The 21,498-nt window shown below is 43.5% G+C and overlaps 1 protein-coding gene across 2 annotated transcripts in view; it reads left to right on the top strand.

Annotated features, from left to right (window-relative positions):
* Nucleotides 1-20,592, top strand: part of DNTT (DNA nucleotidylexotransferase) — a 35,617-nt gene extending 15,025 nt beyond the window's left edge. Inside the window, exons 4-11 of one of the 2 annotated variants that reach the window (XM_009215063.4) lie at nt 729-899; nt 2,748-2,819; nt 4,375-4,498; nt 8,092-8,224; nt 9,355-9,463; nt 14,440-14,685; nt 17,924-18,004; nt 20,164-20,592. In XM_009215063.4, the coding sequence (XP_009213327.1) occupies nt 729-899; nt 2,748-2,819; nt 4,375-4,498; nt 8,092-8,224; nt 9,355-9,463; nt 14,440-14,685; nt 17,924-18,004; nt 20,164-20,250 (1,023 nt within the window). In that variant the 3' untranslated portion in view covers nt 20,251-20,592. Of the gene's footprint in view, nt 1-728; nt 900-2,747; nt 2,820-4,374; nt 4,499-8,091; nt 8,225-9,354; nt 9,464-14,439; nt 14,686-17,920; nt 18,005-20,163 lie in introns of both variants that reach the window. The other variant, XM_003904054.5, reaches the window with a different exon arrangement.
* Nucleotides 20,593-21,498: the final 906 nt, after the last annotated feature.

The following is a 21,498-nucleotide window of genomic DNA, read 5'->3' as shown; positions in this document are numbered from 1 at the left end:
TAAAGCTCCACTCAGCCCTCAGATTGGTCATGGTGTTTTGAACGGCCCTGGCCCTCAAAGCTCACAACTGCTTGTCTGTTAGCCTAGAGTCAGTGGTTAGCTGGATGAAACATGTAGTAGTAGATCAATACAGAGCTTTTCATTTCTAGACTTCCAGCTCTATGTCTGTGTTGGAAAGACCAGGAAATTGTAGTTAATGGATATGCCGAGCATGAGATCACACAGCTGCAGCTGCTTCCTCCCCTGCTAGAAATGCAAACATGCCCTACCTTAAATAATCCTGGCTCTGGGTCAGTGTGCCTATGACTAAACTCATTCATTCAACAAGCCTGTGTTAAGCGCTGTGTTTTACCGGGATGCTCAGTGATCAAGGCAGAATTCTAGCCACAGGCTAGTGGGAAGATAGTACAGAAGGAGGGATTATGCTGAGTCATGACTAGCAAGATGCTGTGAGCACCAAAGCACTCTTTAGTTAAATCATCTGTGAATGTTTAAAGGCAGTGTACTCCAAGTTTCTGTATAATGCACTCTGGTACCTGTCTTTTCAATTCAACTTTACTCCATGACACAATAGAGGAATACAAGGGTATGGGAAACCCCATCCTGACCTAGAAGGAAACACTCAAGTGGTATTCCAATATTTAAAGGAGAGCAAGAGGCCTTTGTGAGTGACCACTGACTCAGGGGCTTGGAAGCAGATCTCTTGCTTATCTGGTTTTATCCTTTAGGATGCCTTTGATATACTGGCTGAAAACTGTGAGTTTAGAGAAAATGAAGACTCCTGTGTGACATTTATGAGAGCAGCTTCTGTATTGAAATCTCTGCCATTCACAATCATCAGTATGAAGGACACAGAAGGAATTCCCTGCCTGGGGTCCAAGGTGAAGTGTATCATAGAGGTAAGGGTGAAATGGGATTTGTCCCACTTCCCAATTGGTAGGTGGGGAGGGGGGAGAGAGATGTAGCTAACAGATTTTCCTGTCAACTATGTAGATGTGGTGTACATCACAAATTTTCCTTTATACACGTTCCTCTCGCTCTCCTGTTTCTGTGTGTGTGTATGTGTGTGTTTATATATATATATATATATATAGTGAATATCCTAGTCACATGGCACCAAGATACATTAGTGGTGGCAGGTGTCAGAGTTACTGATAGTGAATCCGTTCGGGTCTGCAGCAACCCCAGTTATTGCTTCTGCAGAAGAAAGAATTCGACTGAGGGGCATAAGGCAGAAAAAGAGACTGAGGCAAGTTTCAGAGCAGGAGTGGAAGTTCATTAAAAAGCTTTAGAGCAGGAAAGAAAGGAAAGTACACTTGGAAGAGACCCAAGTAGGCAACTTGGAGGGCAAGTGCAGCATTTGACCTTTTGACTTGGGGTTTTATACACTGGCATACTTCCGGGGTCCTGCATCCCTTTTCCCATGATTCTTCCCTTAGGGTGAGTCACCCGCGTGCACAGTGCCCTCCTCGTGCTTGGGAGGGGTGCAGGCACAGTGTGTCTGCCGGAGTTGTATGCATGCTCACCTGAGGCATTCTTCCCTTTTCCAGTGGAATGCCTCAGAAAATCATACTCTGCCATTTTGTCTCTTAATGTGCATGCTCATGCCCACTCACCCAATTCCTGAGATTTTACTGGAAGCTGCTGATTACCAATTTCAAGTGTTTTTATCTATTGGGAAATTGCTTCTCCCTGGCACCAGCTGTGACCAATTATCATTTTATAGTGTGATAACTGCCAGACTATCAGGGAATTACCGCTCTCTAGCACCAGCTGCAACCAATTATCATTTTAGAGCCATAGCGTGATAACTGCTGGACCATCACCTGATGGTCGCCTGACATTCCTGGTTGGGAGCGGGGAGCCCTCTCCTGCTCCGCTCATGCCCGACTAGCTACCTACTATAACATATAGATAGAGGTATGTTATGTATAATCCATACCCTAATATTATCATAGCTGGGGTTACATGGAGCCAGCTAGTAGAAACAGAACTCTCCCATATTGTTATTAATCACAGTGAAAGACTCAAGTGACTTACAAGCTTGACAGCAGGGAAATGGTCTGATTTCAAACAGTGGCTGCGTGGAGGACCTCAGTTCCACCTGGAGGCGCCACCTTAGAGCAGCGGTGCATTTGACATCAAGTGGAGTTGGTTCTACATCTCTCCAGGGAGAGTGCTGGAGGTTGTGCTTATTTATTGAACGGTGTTTAGGGATTCCCCAGCAAAGCAAGTCGGTCATCTGGTAGTAAGTTTCTATATAGTCAAGTGCAAGGTATATTATTTAAGGACAATTATCCCAACTATACTCAGAGGAGGGGGCTCTGAGCTAGATATCACAAGGGCTTGAATGTAGATTGGCTTTTTGGTGGGTCCAAAATTAACCTTCTCAATGGAAAAGTCTTCTTATTTCAGTGGTCATATTCATTGAAGAGAAAATTATCACCAATATTTGGACATACATTTTTCAGCAAAGATTTTGGTTTGGAATTCTGTAGATCTGGACCCTAACCATTTGTATCTTTGTTCCTAAGGATCATAAAGGGGTCCTTGGATATATGATGAGCTAGCATTTTCAAGATTATAGAGAAATGTCTTGTTTTCTCCAGATCAGTTAAGGAAATACCCCAGGATGCGATGCATGCACATTTCATGAGAAACCAAGCAACTAGATCCATGAATTTGAGAGTCTTAGACAGTAATTGTCTAACATCACTAATTTAAAGTATTTTTCAACTGTCCACTAGGAGATTATTGAAGATGGAGAAAGTTCTGAAGTTAAAGCTGTGTTAAATGATGAACGATATCAATCCTTCAAAGTAAGTGATTTTACATATATTTATTGAAAATGGCTTTTCAGTTAATCTTATTACTTATTCTGGCTGGTTGTATTAGTCAGCTTGGGCTACAATAACAAAGTACAGAGATGGGTTGGCTTAAACAACAGGAATTTATTTTCTCACCATTCTGGAGGCTGAAAGTTCTGGATCAAGATGTCAGCAGGGTCAGTTTCTGGTGAGGGTTCTCTTTCTGGCTTCTTCCTGTGTCCTCACATGCTCCCCTGCTCACATGGCAAGAGAGAGAGCAAGAACAAGCAATCTTTCTGGTGTCATAAAGATACTAATCCAGGGCCAGGCACCATAGCTCATGCCTGTAATCCAAGCATTTTGGGAGGCCCAGGCAGGTGCACTTGAAGCCAGGAATTTAAGACCAGCTTGGCTAACGTGGTGAAACCCCATCTTTACTAAAAAATATGAAAATTAGCCAGGTGTGGTGGGGGATGCCTGTAATTCCAGCTACTTGGGAGACTGAGACATGAGAAAAACTTGAGTCTGGGAGGCAGAGGTTGCAGAGAGCTGAGATCGCGCCACTGTACTCCAGGCTGTGTGATAAGAGTGAGACTGTCTCAAAAACAAAACAAACAAAAAGACACTAATCCCATCATGAGAGCCCCACTCTCATGACCCCAAAGGCCCTGTCTTAAATACCATCATACTGGGGATTAGGACTTCAACCTACAAATTGAGTTGGGAGGGGGAATTCAGTCCATAGCTTTGCTCTAGGAAGAAAATGCCTAAATAAATTCAGGTGCCGAGATAATTGCCATGCTATGGTGATGTACAAATTGCCTTACCCTCCAAGAGTCTGTTACTCATGGGTACAAACATCATGGGACATGAGGACCACGGGGGGTTGGTGGGGACAGGACAGAACTGCTCTTAAAGAGCAGATTTGTGTCTGAAAATCTCCTTACTGCCTCTCCATTTAGTTGGAAGCAGGGTTTATTACCTCTCAATTTTCCCTGCCTTAGAGCTGCAGGTGGAAGGGACTTCCACCAGTCCCTTCATTGCAAAAGTGATGTACAGGCCTAAAATATGGCCATGAGCAGGAGTACAGGCTTGGAGTGTAAATAGACCGGGGTTTAAGTTTGGGCTGTGCCACTTCTCACCTGTGTGATGGTGGAGAAACTATATAACCTATAGGAGCATCTCTTTTCAAAATGTGAGGGTACCTATGCAGAGCATGAGTGTCGGTAAGAGACCCAGCAAAGTGGAGAGCCCTATAGAGATACTGTATCACTCATGGACAGCACAGGCAGGCCATCAATTAGACTATACCTAAGCTCTGCACAAGTGCCGGAACCTGCCTGTTACTTTTGTTTCATTTTGTAATGCCACATGTCAAGAAAGGACTCATCTGAAACAAAAATGCCCTTAAAATGACCATCACCCACCTGCTTGTCATATTCAGGAGGAACTAGGTCAAATATTGCTTATACTTTTTCTTCATTGCCTGAGACCTAGAAAGGGTCATGACTCGGATGTCATAATGATTATTTTAGAGACTGATAGCATGCCTTTCCCTCCATTTTAGCTCTTTACTTCTGTATTTGGAGTGGGGTTGAAGACTTCTGAGAAGTGGTTCAGGATGGGTTTCAGAACTCTGAGTAAAGTAAGGTCGGACGAAAGCCTGAAATTTACACGAATGCAGAGAGCAGGTAAATTCTCTCCTAAAAGTCATTGTTGCTATGGGCTGGTCGGGTCGTGGTGGAGCTCTAAGTCAGTTACACTGCAACTCCAATCTGGGAGAGCTGGGACACTTCTTTGAGGTCTGTTGATGCTTGGATCTAAATCCTAGCTCCAGCAGTTTCCAGTTGTGTGATCTTGAGCAAGTTAGTTAAAATCTTTGAACCTTAGTTACCTAATCTATAAAAAGGAGATAACATTGATACTTAGCTGGGAAGTCAATCAGATAATGCAGGCAATGCCTCAGCACTGTGTCTGGCACAGAGCAAAGGCACCCTCCACGGTGGCTATTGGTGGTCCTTCATCCAAATGTCAAGCCAGGTTGTGCTGCTGATCTGGTCCTTACTGACTCTTCTGGACATTGGGTCCTGGCTGTCTCCCTGGATAAGAGTTGTGGGTGAAGAGTCAAAGACAGAAGGGTTGGCTGCTTGAACAAACTAGAGCTGTTGCCTGGCACAAATGTGAAGATGCTCTAGAGACTGTAAAACACCAGGAAAATAGAAGGGAAGTGGTGGAAATGTAGGCACAGGGTTGATGTACCCAACCAAGACTCTTTAGCCTAAGAGAAGACTATGGTGGGACATGAGTGCTGTCATCACCCACCTGAAAGCCTGGCAGGGCCTCTCAGAGGTTGAAGGTAGCCTGGTCACTTCCATTTATGAGGCTCCCAGTGAGTTTTTTAAAAATGAAGGGATGGCAATACAGTGTCAAAAAAATTGTGTGTTTAAAAAAAATGTTTACTTTTAACAGGCAATAAAAACACAACACAGTTGTGATTCAAAAGGAGTCACAGCCACAATCCCCAGCACCATGGCTCCTAGAGTTATAGAGAATAAAGTCATAATTTTTTTTTATTTTTATTTTTTTGAGACAGGTTCCCACTCTTTTGCCCAGGCTGAAGTACAGTGGTGTTATCAAGGCTCACTGCAACCTCTGCCTCTTGGGCTCAAGTGATCCTCCCACCTCAGCCTCCCAAGTAGCTAGGACCACAGGTGTGCACCACTACACCCAGCTAATTTTTTGTAGAAATGGGGCTTCACCATGTTGCCCAGGCTGGTCCTGAATTCCTGGGCTCAAGCCATCCACCTGCCTTGGCCTCCCAAAGTGCCCAGATTACGGGTGTGACCCACCACACCTGGCCCCAGATTTTTAATGATGTGAAAGTAAGAAAATCTGTTGCCAGAGAAGACCAGGAGAAAAAGGTAGACAGAGATTTTCTGTTTAAGTAACGACAAAAACAAACAAATAAACAAAAACAAGCAATGGTATAGGAAGCAAATCAAATCATGGTGGGTCCTATCAGTGATACTACAGAAGACCCCTGCTCATTTTTTTGTAAAGTTGCTCATCTTTGAAAGATTGCTGATAATACAATGCCACATAGGAAATAAAAGAGTCTAAGAAAAAAAGATCCAGTATTTATATTCTAGGACCCTGAAAGCACACGTTTAATAAGCATGATTTACACCAGTTCTCAAGATGCCATTCAAAATAAATTTAAATAAGTATTAAATATAAGTAGCAAGTAAGTGGTTTGGAATGATGAGTAAAGACTCTCAATGCTTAGAGAGAAATTGGGAGGCAATACAGTGTTTCACTTGGATGAAACCCTTATCAAATGACGTCCAGTGTTCTCAGGAACTAAGGGCTTCCAATTCCCCAGCTTTGTAAACTGGATTTTTGCTCTTCCTATTGAGCTTTTCCAACCCTTTGAATGAAGCAGCTTTATTCATTTAGTCAATCAGTGATTTCCATCGAACTGTTTAATGCTACCAGTTCTAGGCAGAAATCAAGGAATGCCCTCCCACTATACTTATACCCCCACAAGTGGTTATAGGCACCCCTTGGAGCAGCACTACACTGAATGGAATTGTCAATGGGAATAGCTTAGAATACTGTGAAGGGTAAGCTAATTGAACACATTGAAAGGACAATTCATGGGTCAGATGGATAACCTGATTAAGTTTTACTTATATTTGCACTTGATTGCAGTTCCCTGAGGCTTGAGCATGCACATGCCACATTTGCCTTGAAAAGTCAATTTATGAACTATAGCAGCACATATTTAACCTTGTACTGTGTGATAAGTTTCCTGTAATAAGTTAGTCACCCTGCCATACCAAAAAGGAAAGCCAATTCAATTACTTTCATGGATGTCAACAAATCATCATAGTCTTACATGTTCATTCCTGATACCTGCACATCTTCTTAAAGAAATAGTTGTGAATCATGACTTTTGGATCATGTATATCACTGCATAAGCACAGGTGTTTGTGGTTACCCAGTGAGTTGTGCTTTGAATCTTAGTCATGATGACAGTTTCTGTATTAGAGCCTAATAGAACATTACTTCTTAGATCAAACTCCTCATGCTCATAAAAATGGCCATATTGCAATAATTTTTAGAAATGTGGCTTTTTTAAAAAATAAAAAAGAAGTATCAGTATTGATATAAAGAAAGTAGTGTTTCACAAGTGGTGTGGTTTGGTATTGGACACAGTTTACAGGTGTGTTCATATGAATGCCATTTTCTCTTGGTCTTGCCAGCATATTTCTGTGACTGTCCCCATTAGAGATAACATGGGAAGTTTGGCAGGGTGTGCAAGCCAAATGGCCATGTTGCTGCCTCCCTTCCACAATCCCAGGGTGAGAAACAAGGACCAATAGATTTACTGTTGTCATTTCAGAGGGCCAGTGGTAGGTGAAATTGCAAAGAAGTAGACTTAGGCTTTTCAAAAGAAAGAACTGGCGCAACAGAGTTTACAATTAGGAAACGGGCTCCTCTGGAGGTATCAGAGTTCCCCATTATTAGAGTCAAGCAGAGTTTGAATGATCCCCTCTTGGAGACCCTAGATAGGAGAGCAGTGATACGGAAGCATGATTTGATGTCCCTCAGGCTCTATGGATCTAATCACCGGGCTCATCTCACCAATACTTCACCCCAATCCTTGGAGATAAGCCTCCCTTCTCCTTTGCTCTTCCCCTCCAAATCTCCCTCCACACCGCTCTGTGGGAACCACCAAGTTGTCAGCTTTTCATCATAGCAACTCTGAACTTTCATTAATTCGTGTTGGTCAGGCAAAGAAGCAACAAGCTAAACCACCTAAGATATTTCCTGCCTTGCTTCAGACAGACATCTACCCTGCTCCTATTCTTGACTTTAATTTTTTAATGGATCCATCACCTTCCAACTCTAAATCTCCTCATCCCAAATCTTTATGCGTTACCTTTTAAAAAATAGTAGGACACAGCTTATTGATCAAGAAGGCTGGTTCTTCAGTAGGAAGTCAGGTCTGAACAATTTGGATTCCAGAGGGATGTGAAATATTGTCTCCTTCTTAGGAAATTGTAAGCCTCTCGGTTAGAAAGCAAAGAACCATTGTTACCCTGCAAAATTCACAAACAGGAGAATCACATAGATTGTTCTGTCTCTGTGGAAATGGAGTTTGGTGTTGATGCCTGTAGTCATGTTAGCTCTATTGTGGGGACAGAATCCCCTTCCACTGAGGGCTGGTTGTTTCACACGCGCATCACTCTCTTCATTGACCTGTCAAATGGCCTCTCAGGATTTCTGTATTATGAAGACCTTGTCAGCTGTGTGACCAGGGCAGAAGCAGAGGCCGTCAGTGTGCTGGTTAAAGAGGCTGTCCGGGCATTTCTTCCGGATGCTTTCGTCACCATGACAGGAGGGTTCCGGAGGTAAATAACTTGGGTGGCTTTGCCTCCTCTGCCCTAATACTTCAGTGGCTCCCTGACTCGGACAGGCATCTGAAATGGCACAAAAGGCCTTTTGTTATCTAGTGCCAGCTTCTTTCTGCAGCTTTGTCTCGTGCCCCTCACATTTCATTTCAGCAACCCCAAATGGCTTGTCATCCCCTGCACATTCAGAGCTGTTTCTTGCCTTGTTGCTTTGCTTACTCAGACTTCTGCTTTGACGGCCGTTCCTCAAATTGTCACTTGGCTGACTTCCCCTCATTTTTTAAGACTCAATTTAGATGGCACCTCCTCCAGAAAGCCTTCCTTGACTCCCTCCTTCTCCATGCTGGATTAGAGCCCCCTCTTCCATGCTCCCTGAATACCTGCAAAGCCCTTGATCCACAGAGTTTCAGTGATTTGTTCCTGTGTGTGGTTTCTCCACTAAGTTTGTAGAGCTTAGTTCTCAGCAAGACTATTGCATGATGCCTAGCACAAAGTAGGTGCTCAAGAAATCTTGGTTGAGTCAATAAATGACTGACTGAATGAATTCATGAATGAGCAAACACTTCACAGGTATGTATGTGGTTGTTGGATATTGAGGCCTACATTTCAGAAAGGGATTTCTTTCCTCCCACAGCCTCCTCCACCTCTTTCTCCAGCCCTCTTACCTGGTGGCTGCTGGCCATTCTAACAAAATAGGTTTGGGCACGGGAGAAAGTAAGAGAAGATCAAATCTAAGATAATGGCTTTACTCCATGTCATAATTCCAAGACTTCTACCTTGTAGTATGTGAACACAATTATTGGTTTGCTTGTTGTCATGCTTGTCTCTATGTGTGTATGTGTGGGTGCATGTAGGTTTGTGTGAGTGTGTAGAATAAATAATTTTTTGTTATTTTTTGCCCAGATATACATAATCACATACATGCTACATATGACTTTTTCTGTGTCATAAATTTATTTTGTAAGGAATAGAGAGGTGTAACCAAGGATATTTTGTTTCTTAAAAAAATGTCGAGAACCTTCTATGTTGCAAATCTTAAGCATAGGACATAGAAACAAAGGTGATTTTTTTTTTTTAAATGAAGACTAAAATCTAATTGATTTCCATTTTATACTGCTTTTGAAAATTAGGGGTAAGAAGATGGGGCATGATGTAGATTTTTTAATTACCAGCCCAGGATCAACAGAGGATGAAGAGCAACAACTTTTACAGAAAGTGATGAACTTATGGGAAAAGAAGGTGAGAAGAAAGATGAAAAATACATGCACACTCTTACATTATGTTAACACTTGAATTTTGCACATTACTTGCCTTTTATTTGCAGCAGCTTATACAAAGCCATATGACCTACAATAAGACTTTCCTGTTTTGGGTCCTAGATTACATGTTATGAATATGTCCTGTATCTTGTTTATTTGTACTTACCCTATTGCCAACAGGGCCAAGGGTGGCTATGCATTTGTGTTTGACACACAGAGGCATTAAAGCATCCAAACGAAGTGAAAAGCATGCACTCTAAAGACCTGGGAAATGTGAGCCAGAAAGCTGCAAGCTTGGGTGAGGGGGCAGGACTGCAAAGACTGGGATAAAATCAGTCTAAGAGGTGTTGATAGTGCCTTGAATTCTATGCTGGTCAATTACCATCTTGACTTTGTACTGAGATGGAATGAAGGAAACTAATGAGGGCAAGCTGAGCCCTGCAGAGGTCATGGCTAGAAGCCCCCATATATTGCAGAGATCAGACTTGTGACAGGCCTATTGCCTGGTGGAGTAAGCTAAGCTAACCCTGCAGCCAGAGCCACACGCAGGCCCTGACTCCTGTCTGACGCTAGTGAGGGCCTCACTTCCTAGAGAGACCAGAGGGTCCTACCCTTGGGACTTGTAGATAGGCCTGGACGGGCTGGTGTTTCTCCTCACAGCTTCATCCTTCCTGAGTAGTTTGCTTCTGTTGGGTGTGGACCAAGCTTACTGATATCCCAGAAAAGGAAGACCTCAGATAAAGTGAAAATAAAAGCTAGAAACACAACCCTAGGGCCAGGGGCACTGGAAATGAAGACTCAACTTTAGAACCAGATCCAAATTCTTCTCTGAAGCCGTTCCCAACCCCCTCTGTCCCTCTCAGGGGAATGAACACAGGGCAGCCAGTGGCCCTAAGAGTGAACATAATAGACAAAGCCAGGGGATGGCAGCACAAGGAAGAGTCAGCGAAGTGGCCCACTGGTCTGCTCAAGATTTTGTTGATAAACTTTCTTATCAACGAAAGATTCTCATTGATAGACAAGGGAGCATGGCTTGTGGACCCTGCTAGCTGAGGCCTGGTGGAGAGTGGGCTGTGTGGCTCCGTACCTGGAGGCCCTGCAAAAATGGACCTCTCTGACCTTGGCCTACAGGCACCCTCCCCTCCCCATGCCGACACTATTAAAGACTGGAATGGAGTAGGGAGATAGCAGCAGAGAGTCCTCTTTCCATTGGTCTTCCCTTAGTTTCAAGGAAGTCACACTTACTGCTGGTCCCCAAGCAGGGATGGGCATTTTATATGCAGGCGCTGCAGCAGAGGCTGATGTTAATGTAAGCATGTGGGTTTTAGAGTTGGGATTTTAAAAGCACAGCCCCGCCATTCACTAGCTATATGACTTGGGATCGGTTACTTAATCTTTCCAAGTTTCACTTTCCTCATCTATAAAACAGGGGTAACAAGCTTCTCTCATTCATTAAAGGAGCAGATTAAATGAAAGAATTAGATAAAGCGCTTGGTGCAGTATCTGATGAATGGTAAAAGCCTAACAAATGGTGCTGACTGTTATCATTATCTCTTATGCACAATTATTTGTTGAACTCTGCCTTAAAGCCTGGCACTGGGCCAGGCGAGGGGACTCAGGAGTGGGTAGGGATTTACTCTTCCCCTTCACTCACTGACAAACATTGACAGCAGGGAGAAGCTGTGGAGCAGTTTGCAATTTGGTGTCTCAGCCCTGATTAGACCCCTACAGCTCCTGGTCTGCCCACAACACCTCGGTTGTGAAATCGGCAGATGACTTCTTCACATTTAATTTCCCCCTCTGCCTCACTCCCATGCCCTGCCATGCCGACCAAAAGCTGCGCTTTCCAGGTTATAAAGTCTGTGCAGGTATACACATGCACATTCTCTCACAACATGCACAACATACGCATCCAGTGTTTCAAAACACCTGTGGAGCATAGTGAATAACCAATGGTATCCGGTCAAGTCACCCATCAGATGACTCTAAATGTGATCTTTGTAGGAAACCCCTTGGTCAGAGGTGGGAGACAGGGAAGCAAAAATCTTGGAAATATTGATCTTGGGGGGAGTCCCCAAAGACTCCGTTAGCCTGAGTTCTCAATGGCACCAGTGGTTCAACCCAAAGAGGGGAGGTTAAATGACTTTGGTTTTGGTTCCTGCCCAGTGGGTGAGACCTTGTGTACGGGACCGTAACTGTTCCGTGTGGCCACATCTCCAGTTCATGGAACTGCTGGGAGGTGGAAGGTATTGACAGACATTGGAGGGTAAAGAATATGTTCACTTTGAGAAACTGACATGAGTTTGAATACTGGGCATTGAGCCTTCCCAGAAGGAGTTGGAGGGAATTGGAAGCAAAGGGCAGGGAAGGGATCCTGGCTAGAGAGCCTCACACTCAGCCTTGTGACCCTCCTCGGAAGGCATCTGAGACTAAATTTGGATGGAGCCTTCCTGTGGGAGGTCAAGCTGAGTGCATCTCCGTCCTGCCCTACAGCTCTCTTCCTGAGAACTGGCCGCTCTGTTCCCTGGGGAGGACGGGAGGGACGGAGAGGCAGGGAAATGCCTCCTCCTAGTCAGGAGTTTCTCAGTGTCTGGTAGGAAAAATAAAAGAACATGCTGATGTAAATATTCAGTCAACCAGTGGGTATTGATGGGGAAGCCAGAGCCCAGAGGGCTGCCCCGTAGGTAGCCGGGGCTGGAGTTCTAGAGGTGGCATCAGGGGTTGTGTGCATGTTTGACAGCTGTGGCCTGCTGCAGACAACCTTCTGAACACGCAGACAGGAGCATTACATTCAAGGATGCGTTCTCAAACACCTTGCAAAATTCAAGACAAAAGCCCAATAAAGAATGGCCCATTTTTCTCTCACCCACCAAATGACTCCACCATGTGGCAACAGGACAAGCACAGTTTACTGTGAGGAATCCAGCTTTGTGGCCTTTTTTTTTTTTTTTTTAAGGGAAGGTGTGTTATTACAAATTTGGCTTTCATGTGAGACTTCTTCATATTTTTTATATCTCCTTTTTCAAATTTACATGATTGAAATTTACACAAAAGGCTGCTCTTCTGTACTAATTTTAGCAAGTTTCCTTAAAAAAGTAGAAATGTGCTTTCCTGAGCTGGTGATTAGAGGTTAACTAGGGCAACATCTCCCACCTCCTCCAGAGGGCCTCCCTAGCATTAGTGCTTCCCCCTTCAAATGGTGTTTGTTCTTCAAGGCATTGAAGGGTGAAGAGTTCCCTCTATTGAGGTCAACAAAATAAAAAGTATCTTTTTGAACTGAAATAATGTCTTGTGCAGGTTTGTAGAAGAAAGACAAAGCATGACTCCTAACAATAATCAATTTACCAATGATGCTCAAAGTGTAGTCCCGGCCCGGGAACACCAGCATTGCCTGGGAATCTGTCCGAAATGCCTCCCTCACCCTCCTGCATCACTCTGGGGACAGAGCTCCGCAAACTGCGCTTTAGCAAACCTTCCAAATGCTTCTGATGATAGAGCTTTTAAATATCCAACCTAAGGAGTACATGGTAACAAGTCACACATCCCAGTAACTTGATGACATTATTTGAGGGTTACTTGCTGTTTTTGTTGCCAGATTTAGCGTTTGACAGCATGTTTCTCTCTCCTGTTCCCACATCTGCCCTGTACCATCAGGAGCTCCCACCAAGAATGGCAACTAGATTGGTCACATCTTAGAATCACTTGTCCACTTTCTGGATAGGCAACTTTAGATGAAACGTGTCATTAACTTTATCCCACTTTCTCCAAGACAGGTGGAGTAACACTCTCATGAGAAAGAGCCTCCGAAGTGCTACCTAGAAATAGCAAGTCATCCTGCCCCAAAGTTAGACTCAGCCTCTAGCCACAACGCTTTGGGCGGGTTAAACCTAGTCATTGGTATAATATAAAGGGACACTGTCTTTGTCCATTTACATTGCTATAAAGGAATACCTGAGGCTGGGTAATTTATAAAGAAAAGACGTTTACTTGGCCTATGGTTCTGCAGGCTGTGTAAGAAGCATGACACCAAGCATCTGCTTCTGCTGAGGCCTCACGGGGCTTAAAGTCATGGCAGAAGGCAAGGAGGAACTGGCAGATGCAGAGGTCACAGGGTGAATGAGAAAGCAAGAGAGAGTGGGGAGGGGCCAGGTTCTTTGTAACCCCCAGCTTTCATGGAAGCTGACAAAGTGAGAACTCACTCATTACCATGAGGATGAGTCATTCATGAGAGATCTTCCCCTATGACCCAAAGACCTCCCATTAGGCCCCACCTCCAACACTAGGCATCAAATTTCTACATAAGGTTTAGAGGGACAAACATCCAAACTATAGCAGACACTAACTCAAAGCTGCCCTCCCCAGAAACAATATGAATTTTTATTTTATTATTTATTTATTTTTGAGATAGGATTTTGCTCTGTCTCCCAGGCTAGTGTGCAGTGGTGTGATTATAGCTCACTGAAGCCTCAACCTTCCAGGCTCCAGGGATCCTTCCCCCTCAGCCTCCTGAGTAGCTGGGACTACAGACACATGCCATCATACCTGGCTAATTTTTAAATTTTATGTAGAGATGAGGTCTCATTATGTCACCCAGGCTGGTCTGAAATTCCTGCAGCATGGCTTTTTGTTTATGGTTGGTTTGTTTTTAAAGGACTAAGAAGAGCTCAGAGCACTAGCTGAGGTTCAGAAGTGGAGATGGAGATTTTCTTGCAGTTTTGCCCTTAAGTGGCTTTGCCTCAGCCTCTCTCATCACTAAATTCCTTTTCTGTAAAGGGAAGATAATGCAACCACTTTCTTAGTGTTTTCTCCTAGTGTTTGCGGGTAGACCTTTAATGAAAGATCAAACACAAGTTCATGTTCTGCTCAGATCTGTAAAGATTTCGTTAAGAATCCAGTATAAAATCATGGCTCCTCTTCGTCAGGGCCTTTTCCTGACGCCATTCTGTTTCTTTTCAGGGATTACTTTTATATTATGACCTTGTGGAGTCAACATTTGAAAAGCTCAGGTTGCCTAGCAGGAAAGTTGATGCTTTGGATCATTTTCAAAAGTGCTTTTTGATTTTCAAATTGCCTCTTCAAAGAGTGGACAGTCACCAGTCCAGCTGGCAGGAGGGAAAGACCTGGAAGGCCATCCGTGTGGATTTAGTCATGTGCCCCTACGAGCGTCGTGCCTTCGCCCTGTTGGGATGGACTGGCTCACGGGTAAGCGCTACATGGACCCATGATACGATGTCAGCTTTCCAAAAGACGTAGGTCGAGTCTACCTGGGCCCAGGGGAGAGATGATGGCAACAGGGGCCGGGTGACAGGGGAGGGGGCAGTACCCAGAAACCTCTAAATCAAGGCATCCTGTCCACACATGGTCAAATATGACAGATTAATTTAAAACAGTTATTCCCAGTGTGTGGTCCCCAACACCAGCACCAGCAGCCTTCCCCAGGAACAGGTTAGACATGGAAATTCTTTACCCCAAACCTATGGAATCCAATCAGCATCTCTGGAGAGTTCAGCCCAGAAATTTGTGTTTGGAAAAGGCCTCCAGGTGTTTCTGATGCAGCTCAAGTGGGAGAACCACTGAAGTACAGAAACCAGCAAGGGGGTTGAAATAGGAAGCAATTAATAAAGTGAAGAGGCAACTCACAGATTGGGAAAAAATATCTGCATATCATACATCGGTCAAGGGGCCATTATCCAGAATATACAAGGAAACCAAAAGACTCAATAACAAGAAAACAAATAGCCCTGTGTAAAATGGGCAAAGGACTTGAATAGATATTTCTCGAAAGAAGACATATAAATGGCAAGCAGATATTGCTATCTTGCTTAACATCTCTAATCATCAGAGAAATGCAAATTAAAACCACAATAAGATGTTATCTCACATCTGTCAGATTGGCTATTACCAAAAACATGAAAGACAGCAAGTGTTGGTGAGGCTGGGGAGAAAAGGGAACCCTCTTATATTGTTGGTGGTGTTGTAAATTACACATTTTGGAAAATAGTATGGAAGTTCCTCAAAAAACTAAAAATAGGGCTACCATATGACCCAGCAATCTTACTTCTGGGTATATATCCAAAGGAAACGAACTCAGTGTGTCAAAGAGAGGTCTGCACTCCTGTGTTCACTGCAGCATGATACACAATAGCCAAGATATTATATGAAAACAACCTAAGCATCCACAACAGATGAATGGATTTTTAAAATATGGTATATGCACAGTGGAGTATGACACAGCCTTTCAAAAACAGGACATTCTGTCATTTGAGACAAGATGGTTGAACCTAGAGGACATTATGTTAAGTGGAATAAGTCAGGCACAGAGAGACAAATACTGTATGATCTCGTTTCTGTATATGTAGAATCTAAAACAGTCAAATGCGTAGAAGTAGAGAATAGAATGTAGAATGGTGGTTAGCAGAGGCTGGGGGTTGAGGGCAGAAAATGGACAGGGAAAAGGGTCAAGAAGTACACAGTAGGTGGAAGAAGCTCTGTTCTATTGCACAGTATGGTGACTATAGTTAATAAAAATGCATATTTCAAAGTAGCTAAAAGAGAGGATTTTTAATGTTCTTACCACAAAGAAATAGTTGATGTTTGAGGTGATGGTCATGCTAATTAGTCTGATTTTATCATTCTGCAATGTATATACACGTATCAAAATATCATATTATAACCCACAAATGCATACAATTATTATATGTTAATTAAAAATAAAATCAACCTATAAAATTTTTTTGAAAGAATACCAGTTGATCCCAGACCTGGTTGCAAGCTCCTGCTCTGCTTCTTACTGTTGGGTGATCTTGGACAAGTGCCCTATATCCTGTAAAACTCAATTTTCCCATCAGGAAAATGAGGACGATGACCTTAGCTACTTCCTTGGGTTGCAGAGACATTAGGTGACATGATGTTCTCAAAGCCTCAGCACTAAGCCAGCACATGGCCAGTACTGGATAAGCAGTAGTTCCCATCTCCTCTCACTCACAGGAGAGGACACCTGTGATCTGAGTCCCACTTGCATGTGTTCCACCCTCCCAACTAAATACCTCACACTGTTTCTCCTGTTTTCCCAGGTAGCTGGCTGTTGTTTTGAGTGAAATGAGTTCGTAGAGGGTTTTATACAGATGAATGACACAACAGAAATTAATTGTTCTCAGTCTTGGGTTAAATGTCAGGTGTCTTTGCTTTGGACTGGAATTAACTCAGCACAGCATCTTAGCAGTGGGATTTCTTACTCTAATCACAAATGTTGACTGACAACTAAATGCTCCTTTCATTCTTAAAAAAGGGGGAAGAAAAGAAAAAATATACCATAAAAGCAATTTGTGTGATAGACATAAATCTTTTGGAACACGTAGTTGATTGAGAAAGGGGAAAGTTCCAGCTTGGTTATGCAATGTCATGCCAGTTAAGCATCACTGACTGAAGTGGTTGACCTTTGCCCATTTTATTTTTAATATGGACATGTTTTCAGCACATTCTAGTCTCTTTCCTCAGAGTTCTCAGAAATTGTTGCTGTTCTTTCTGCAAGGCACTGGCAGAGCACTAAGCTCTTTTGCTTGTTAGCTGGGTGAATAAAGGACTTCTGATTGCAAAGTCCATCTCCTCACCCATCCCAGGTTAGCTTTCCTAAAATAGCAAATTGTTCCTTACCACTAGAGGGCACCAGTATCCCAGGCTTGCTCCCTAATCCCACATGAGGACAAAATTTCTAGATTGTGTTTCTCTCAGGAAAACTAGTCTCCATGGCAATTTGTTGCCCTCTTTTTGCCAAGGTGTTCCTGTCCTCTGTCTTAGGCTTCATGTGTTGCTCTCTTCAGTCTCAGAGCCCATTCCTGATGTGGGAGATGTCATCCAAGAGCAGGTGACTTAGAACATCAGTTTCATGGCATCTCCGTGTGAAAGGATGTTAAAGCCAGAGGGAGCCTTAATCATGTCCTTCCTCCATCCTTTCATTCACTCAACCAAGATTCAGGGAGTCTGGATGACTTGTCAGGAGATGTACAGCCAGGAAGGGACAACATCCAAGCTGGAATGGGTTCCCTGACTCCTCCATCCTCTTTTACAATAACAATATTCCAAATCATTTAAAATCCACCAAACTAGTATTTATCCAGCATTCACTCTGGACCAGGCATTATTCCGGTACAATGCTCACGCTATTCATTTATTCATTCAATAAAACATTTGCTATACATCTTCTACATGTGAGGCACTATTTGAGGGAATATGGTTATGGACAGAACAAACCAGAGCTTACATTCTAGTGTGCTCATGGGAGCACAGACCTCTGTCACCAGAGAAGTTGGCCCTGGGGAAGGAAAATCACTTTGAGAATGTTTAGTGGAGTTAGATATTTCACTAGAGGGATGTAGCCACCTAATACTGAAGACATTCTAGACATGTTAATAATTTATTTTAACTATCTCCTGTCCAGCAGTTTGAGAGAGACCTCCGGCGCTATGCCACACATGAACGGAAGATGATTCTGGATAACCATGCTTTATATGACAAGACCAAGGTACAGTTCTCTTCCTAAAATGGGCTACTTTGATCCTCATCCCCAAGGCTGGCCCCCGAGCTCTTTTCAGGAACTGATTTTAGTATCCAAGTACAGTTTCCTTTGTTATGCGTGTTCTATTTCCAGTTGATCAGAGTTGAGGGCAGCAGGAAAGATTTCCACAGACTCACAGTTTCCACCTGGCCCAGAATGCACTTCGAGAGCTTTTGGCTGAAAGATGATGAGCTAATTGGGCTTCCAGAACCAGTCCAGCAGTGCATATTAACGGGTTTGGTATATCCTTGGTGTTGGCAATGAGTAACTCCAAAGTAAACCAGGGATCCCCAGAAATCACAAATACTACTTGTGTACCCCTCAAATGCAGGGGGCAGTGGCATTCTGAGTGGCCAGGTAGGCCATTAACAACAGTCTGCTGCAAGAAAGAGAGCAACGGAACTGCCCTGAGACATAAATGAGCAGCCAGCCAGTCTCACTCACCAGCCATGTCACTCATTTGGCGTGTTAGTCTTACTGTGGTCATGATCCAATTCAGCTCTCAGCAAAACGATAGATGGCTCGAGAAGTTATGAAGAGTTAAATATCCAACTGTTAAATACACAGTACTAAGGGCTACTCTTCTTACAGTGATCAAGGACACCAAAATAGGCTCCAGGGGAAAGAAAACTCAAAATAACTAGAAGTAATGGTACTGGCCAGGCACGGTGGCTCACGTCTGTAATCCCAGCACTTTGGGAGGCCGAGGAGGGTGGATCACTTGAGGTCAGGAGTTCAAGATCAGCCAACATGGTGAAACCTCATCTCTACTAAAAATACAAAAAATAATCAAGTGTGGCGGCTCGCACCAGTAATCCCAGCTACTTGGGAGGCTGAGGCAGGAGAATCATTTGAACACGGGAGGCGGAGGCTGCAGTGAGCCGAGATCACACCACTGCACTCCAGCCTGGGCAACAGAGTGAGACTCTGTGTCAGAAAAAAAAAAAAAAAGTAATGTCCTTTCCCTCTAGGAGCTTGTAGACTAAATGAGGTGTACTCAGAGTTGTCTCAGTTACAAGTGTCAGAAATCAAATCTAAAGTGACATAAACGAAAAAGGGAACTTGGGTTATATTCCACAATATCTAAGGGTTCAGGGGCAGCTGAATATGGGTGCTCAGGCAGGCTTCCCTCAGTATTGCCTTTATTTGCAGGCAGGTTTTCCCATAAGTCCCACTCTTCCAGTTACTTCAACAGAGAAGAGCCTGTTTCCTAATAGTTCCCCCAAGAATCCTACCTGATGCTCATTGGCCAGGACTGGGTCATGCGCCGATCCCTGAACCCATTACTGTGGCTCTGATTGGCCAGACTTGGGTCATGTGCTTCTTCTTGGAATTGGGAGCAGCTCCACCTAACCCTCCTGGACTGAGAGTCAAGAGGAGCGGTTTCCCATAGAAAAATCCAGGTGCTGCTCAGAGAAGAGGGGGCTGTGGATGCTGGCAGGAAAGCCTCGGATGCTAAGCATGTGGGTGAAGGCAGATTCACATAGTACAATGAAGGAACACTTACCAATTAATACATTCTAAATAGTTCAATGTAAGCAAGTACCTTCTATGTGCCTAGCACTGTGCTATGTACAAGAAGGGACGGAGGAGAAGAGCTGCTTGATCTTAGAGAGATAACAGGGTGGGATCCTGCTGGGGTTAGAGGCAAGGATGGAAAGCTAGAGGAAAACCCAACACATACAAGTATCCTATAATTACCAGCAGTACATAATTATGACTGCATGTTAGAATTACCCAGTGCGTTCAAATAGATTGATTACAAGACCTCTCCTGAGCTTCTGATTTCGCTGGACTGGGGTATGGCTCAAGCTTCAATGTTTATCTTTTAAACTCCATCAGGTTGTTCTAATAAACAGCTGTGGTTCAGAACTACAGCCCATAGGAAAAAATATACAAATGGCTTTTGCTGAATATGTTAAAGCTGTTATGATTTTACCTTAATTCATTTAGTACCATATTTTGGAAAGTCATTTAAAATGACTTTTTATACTCAGAAGCAGGGCTCCTGTTTGGGCTATAATTCATTCTGACAAGGCAGTTTTATAAGTAGCACTTTCACTGTGTCCACACCATGGTGCTTATGAAAAATATCTGAATGCACATATTTCTTGTTATGTTTTCAGAGGATATTCCTCAAAGCAGAAAGTGAAGAAGAAATTTTTGCGCATCTGGGATTGGATTATATTGAACCATGGGAAAGAAATGCCTAGGAAAATGTTGTCAACCTTTTTTCCCTTTTGTTTTCAAGTGAAATAAATTATGCTTCATATTAGTAAAAGATGCCATAGGAAAGTTCAGGGTTATTTAGGTCTTACTGAAATGCAGATCGCTACTAGAAATATATAGCTTTGGAAACATGGGAAGGCGCCACTGGTAATGGGTAAGGTTCTAATAGGCCATGTTTATGACTGTTGCGTAGAATTCATAATGCATTTTTCAAGAGAAACGATGTTGTCATTGGTGGCTGATTCAGGGAAGCTCATCAAAGCCCACGTTGTTCACGGTGTAGCTGAAATACTGTCTATCTCTAATAAAAACAGAAGGAAACGAGATGATGGAATCTGTTTTTCTTCACTCAAATATTATAAACTATTTTAAAACACAAGTGTAACCAAGCGGAAGAATAAAGAGCTTACAGTTTCTCTTAAGGGGACAAACAGGCTTACTTAGAAGATGCAGAGATTCCAGAGGGGATTTGGGTCCCTTCTGGAGCTTGTGGAGGAAGGGTGCTGCCTCTGGACTGGCTCAGCTCGGCTCAGTGCCTGTGTACAGCTGGATCCCTAAGCATCCCAGCACAACACCACGTAAAGGATGTATTCTCCCTGCCATCATGCTGAAGGAAAGACAATGTCCTCAACCACCAAAGAAATATCTCCCTCTTTTTTCCATCTTGGAGCTTCTGTCTACACCTTATGGCTTAGTCCCTCTCAGGAAGTCAATCTCTCTTGGCTTCTTCATCTGGGGGTACCCAAGGGAAGGGAGGGAGCCCTGGCTCAGGGAAATTTTGGAATTCCCGGGCTCCAGACCTGTTCTTTCCTCCTGCCTCCTCCAGGAGGCATGGACCCTTTGCCTTGAAGGGAATTAACAGGCCATCTGTTCCAGCTGCTTCCGTGTCTTCAGCCTGCTAAAGAGCTGGGAGGCCTATGACGACCCTTCTCCCTTCCTTCCAGTCCCTCTGGGAAGAGAATGTTGGGAGATACAATACCTTTTGGCTATTGTGACTAATGCTGCTATGAACTTTGGCATACAAGTATCTGTTTGAGTCCCTGCTTTCAATCCTTTTGGTAGGGACCTAGTAATAAAATTGCTGGACTCAATGGTTATTCTATACCATGTTTAACTCTTTGTGGAACCACTGTACTGTTTTCTATAACAACTGCACCCTATTACATTCTTAACCAACAGTGCTCAAGCGTTCCAATTTCTCCACATCCTCAACACTTGTTATCTTCTGCATT

This window comes from Papio anubis, chromosome 11, assembly GCF_008728515.1.
Source record: "Papio anubis isolate 15944 chromosome 11, Panubis1.0, whole genome shotgun sequence".
Classification (NCBI taxonomy): Eukaryota; Metazoa; Chordata; class Mammalia; order Primates; family Cercopithecidae; genus Papio; species Papio anubis.
Note: the sequence above shows the minus strand (reverse complement) of the source record. Positions and strands in the feature narration are given on the sequence as shown.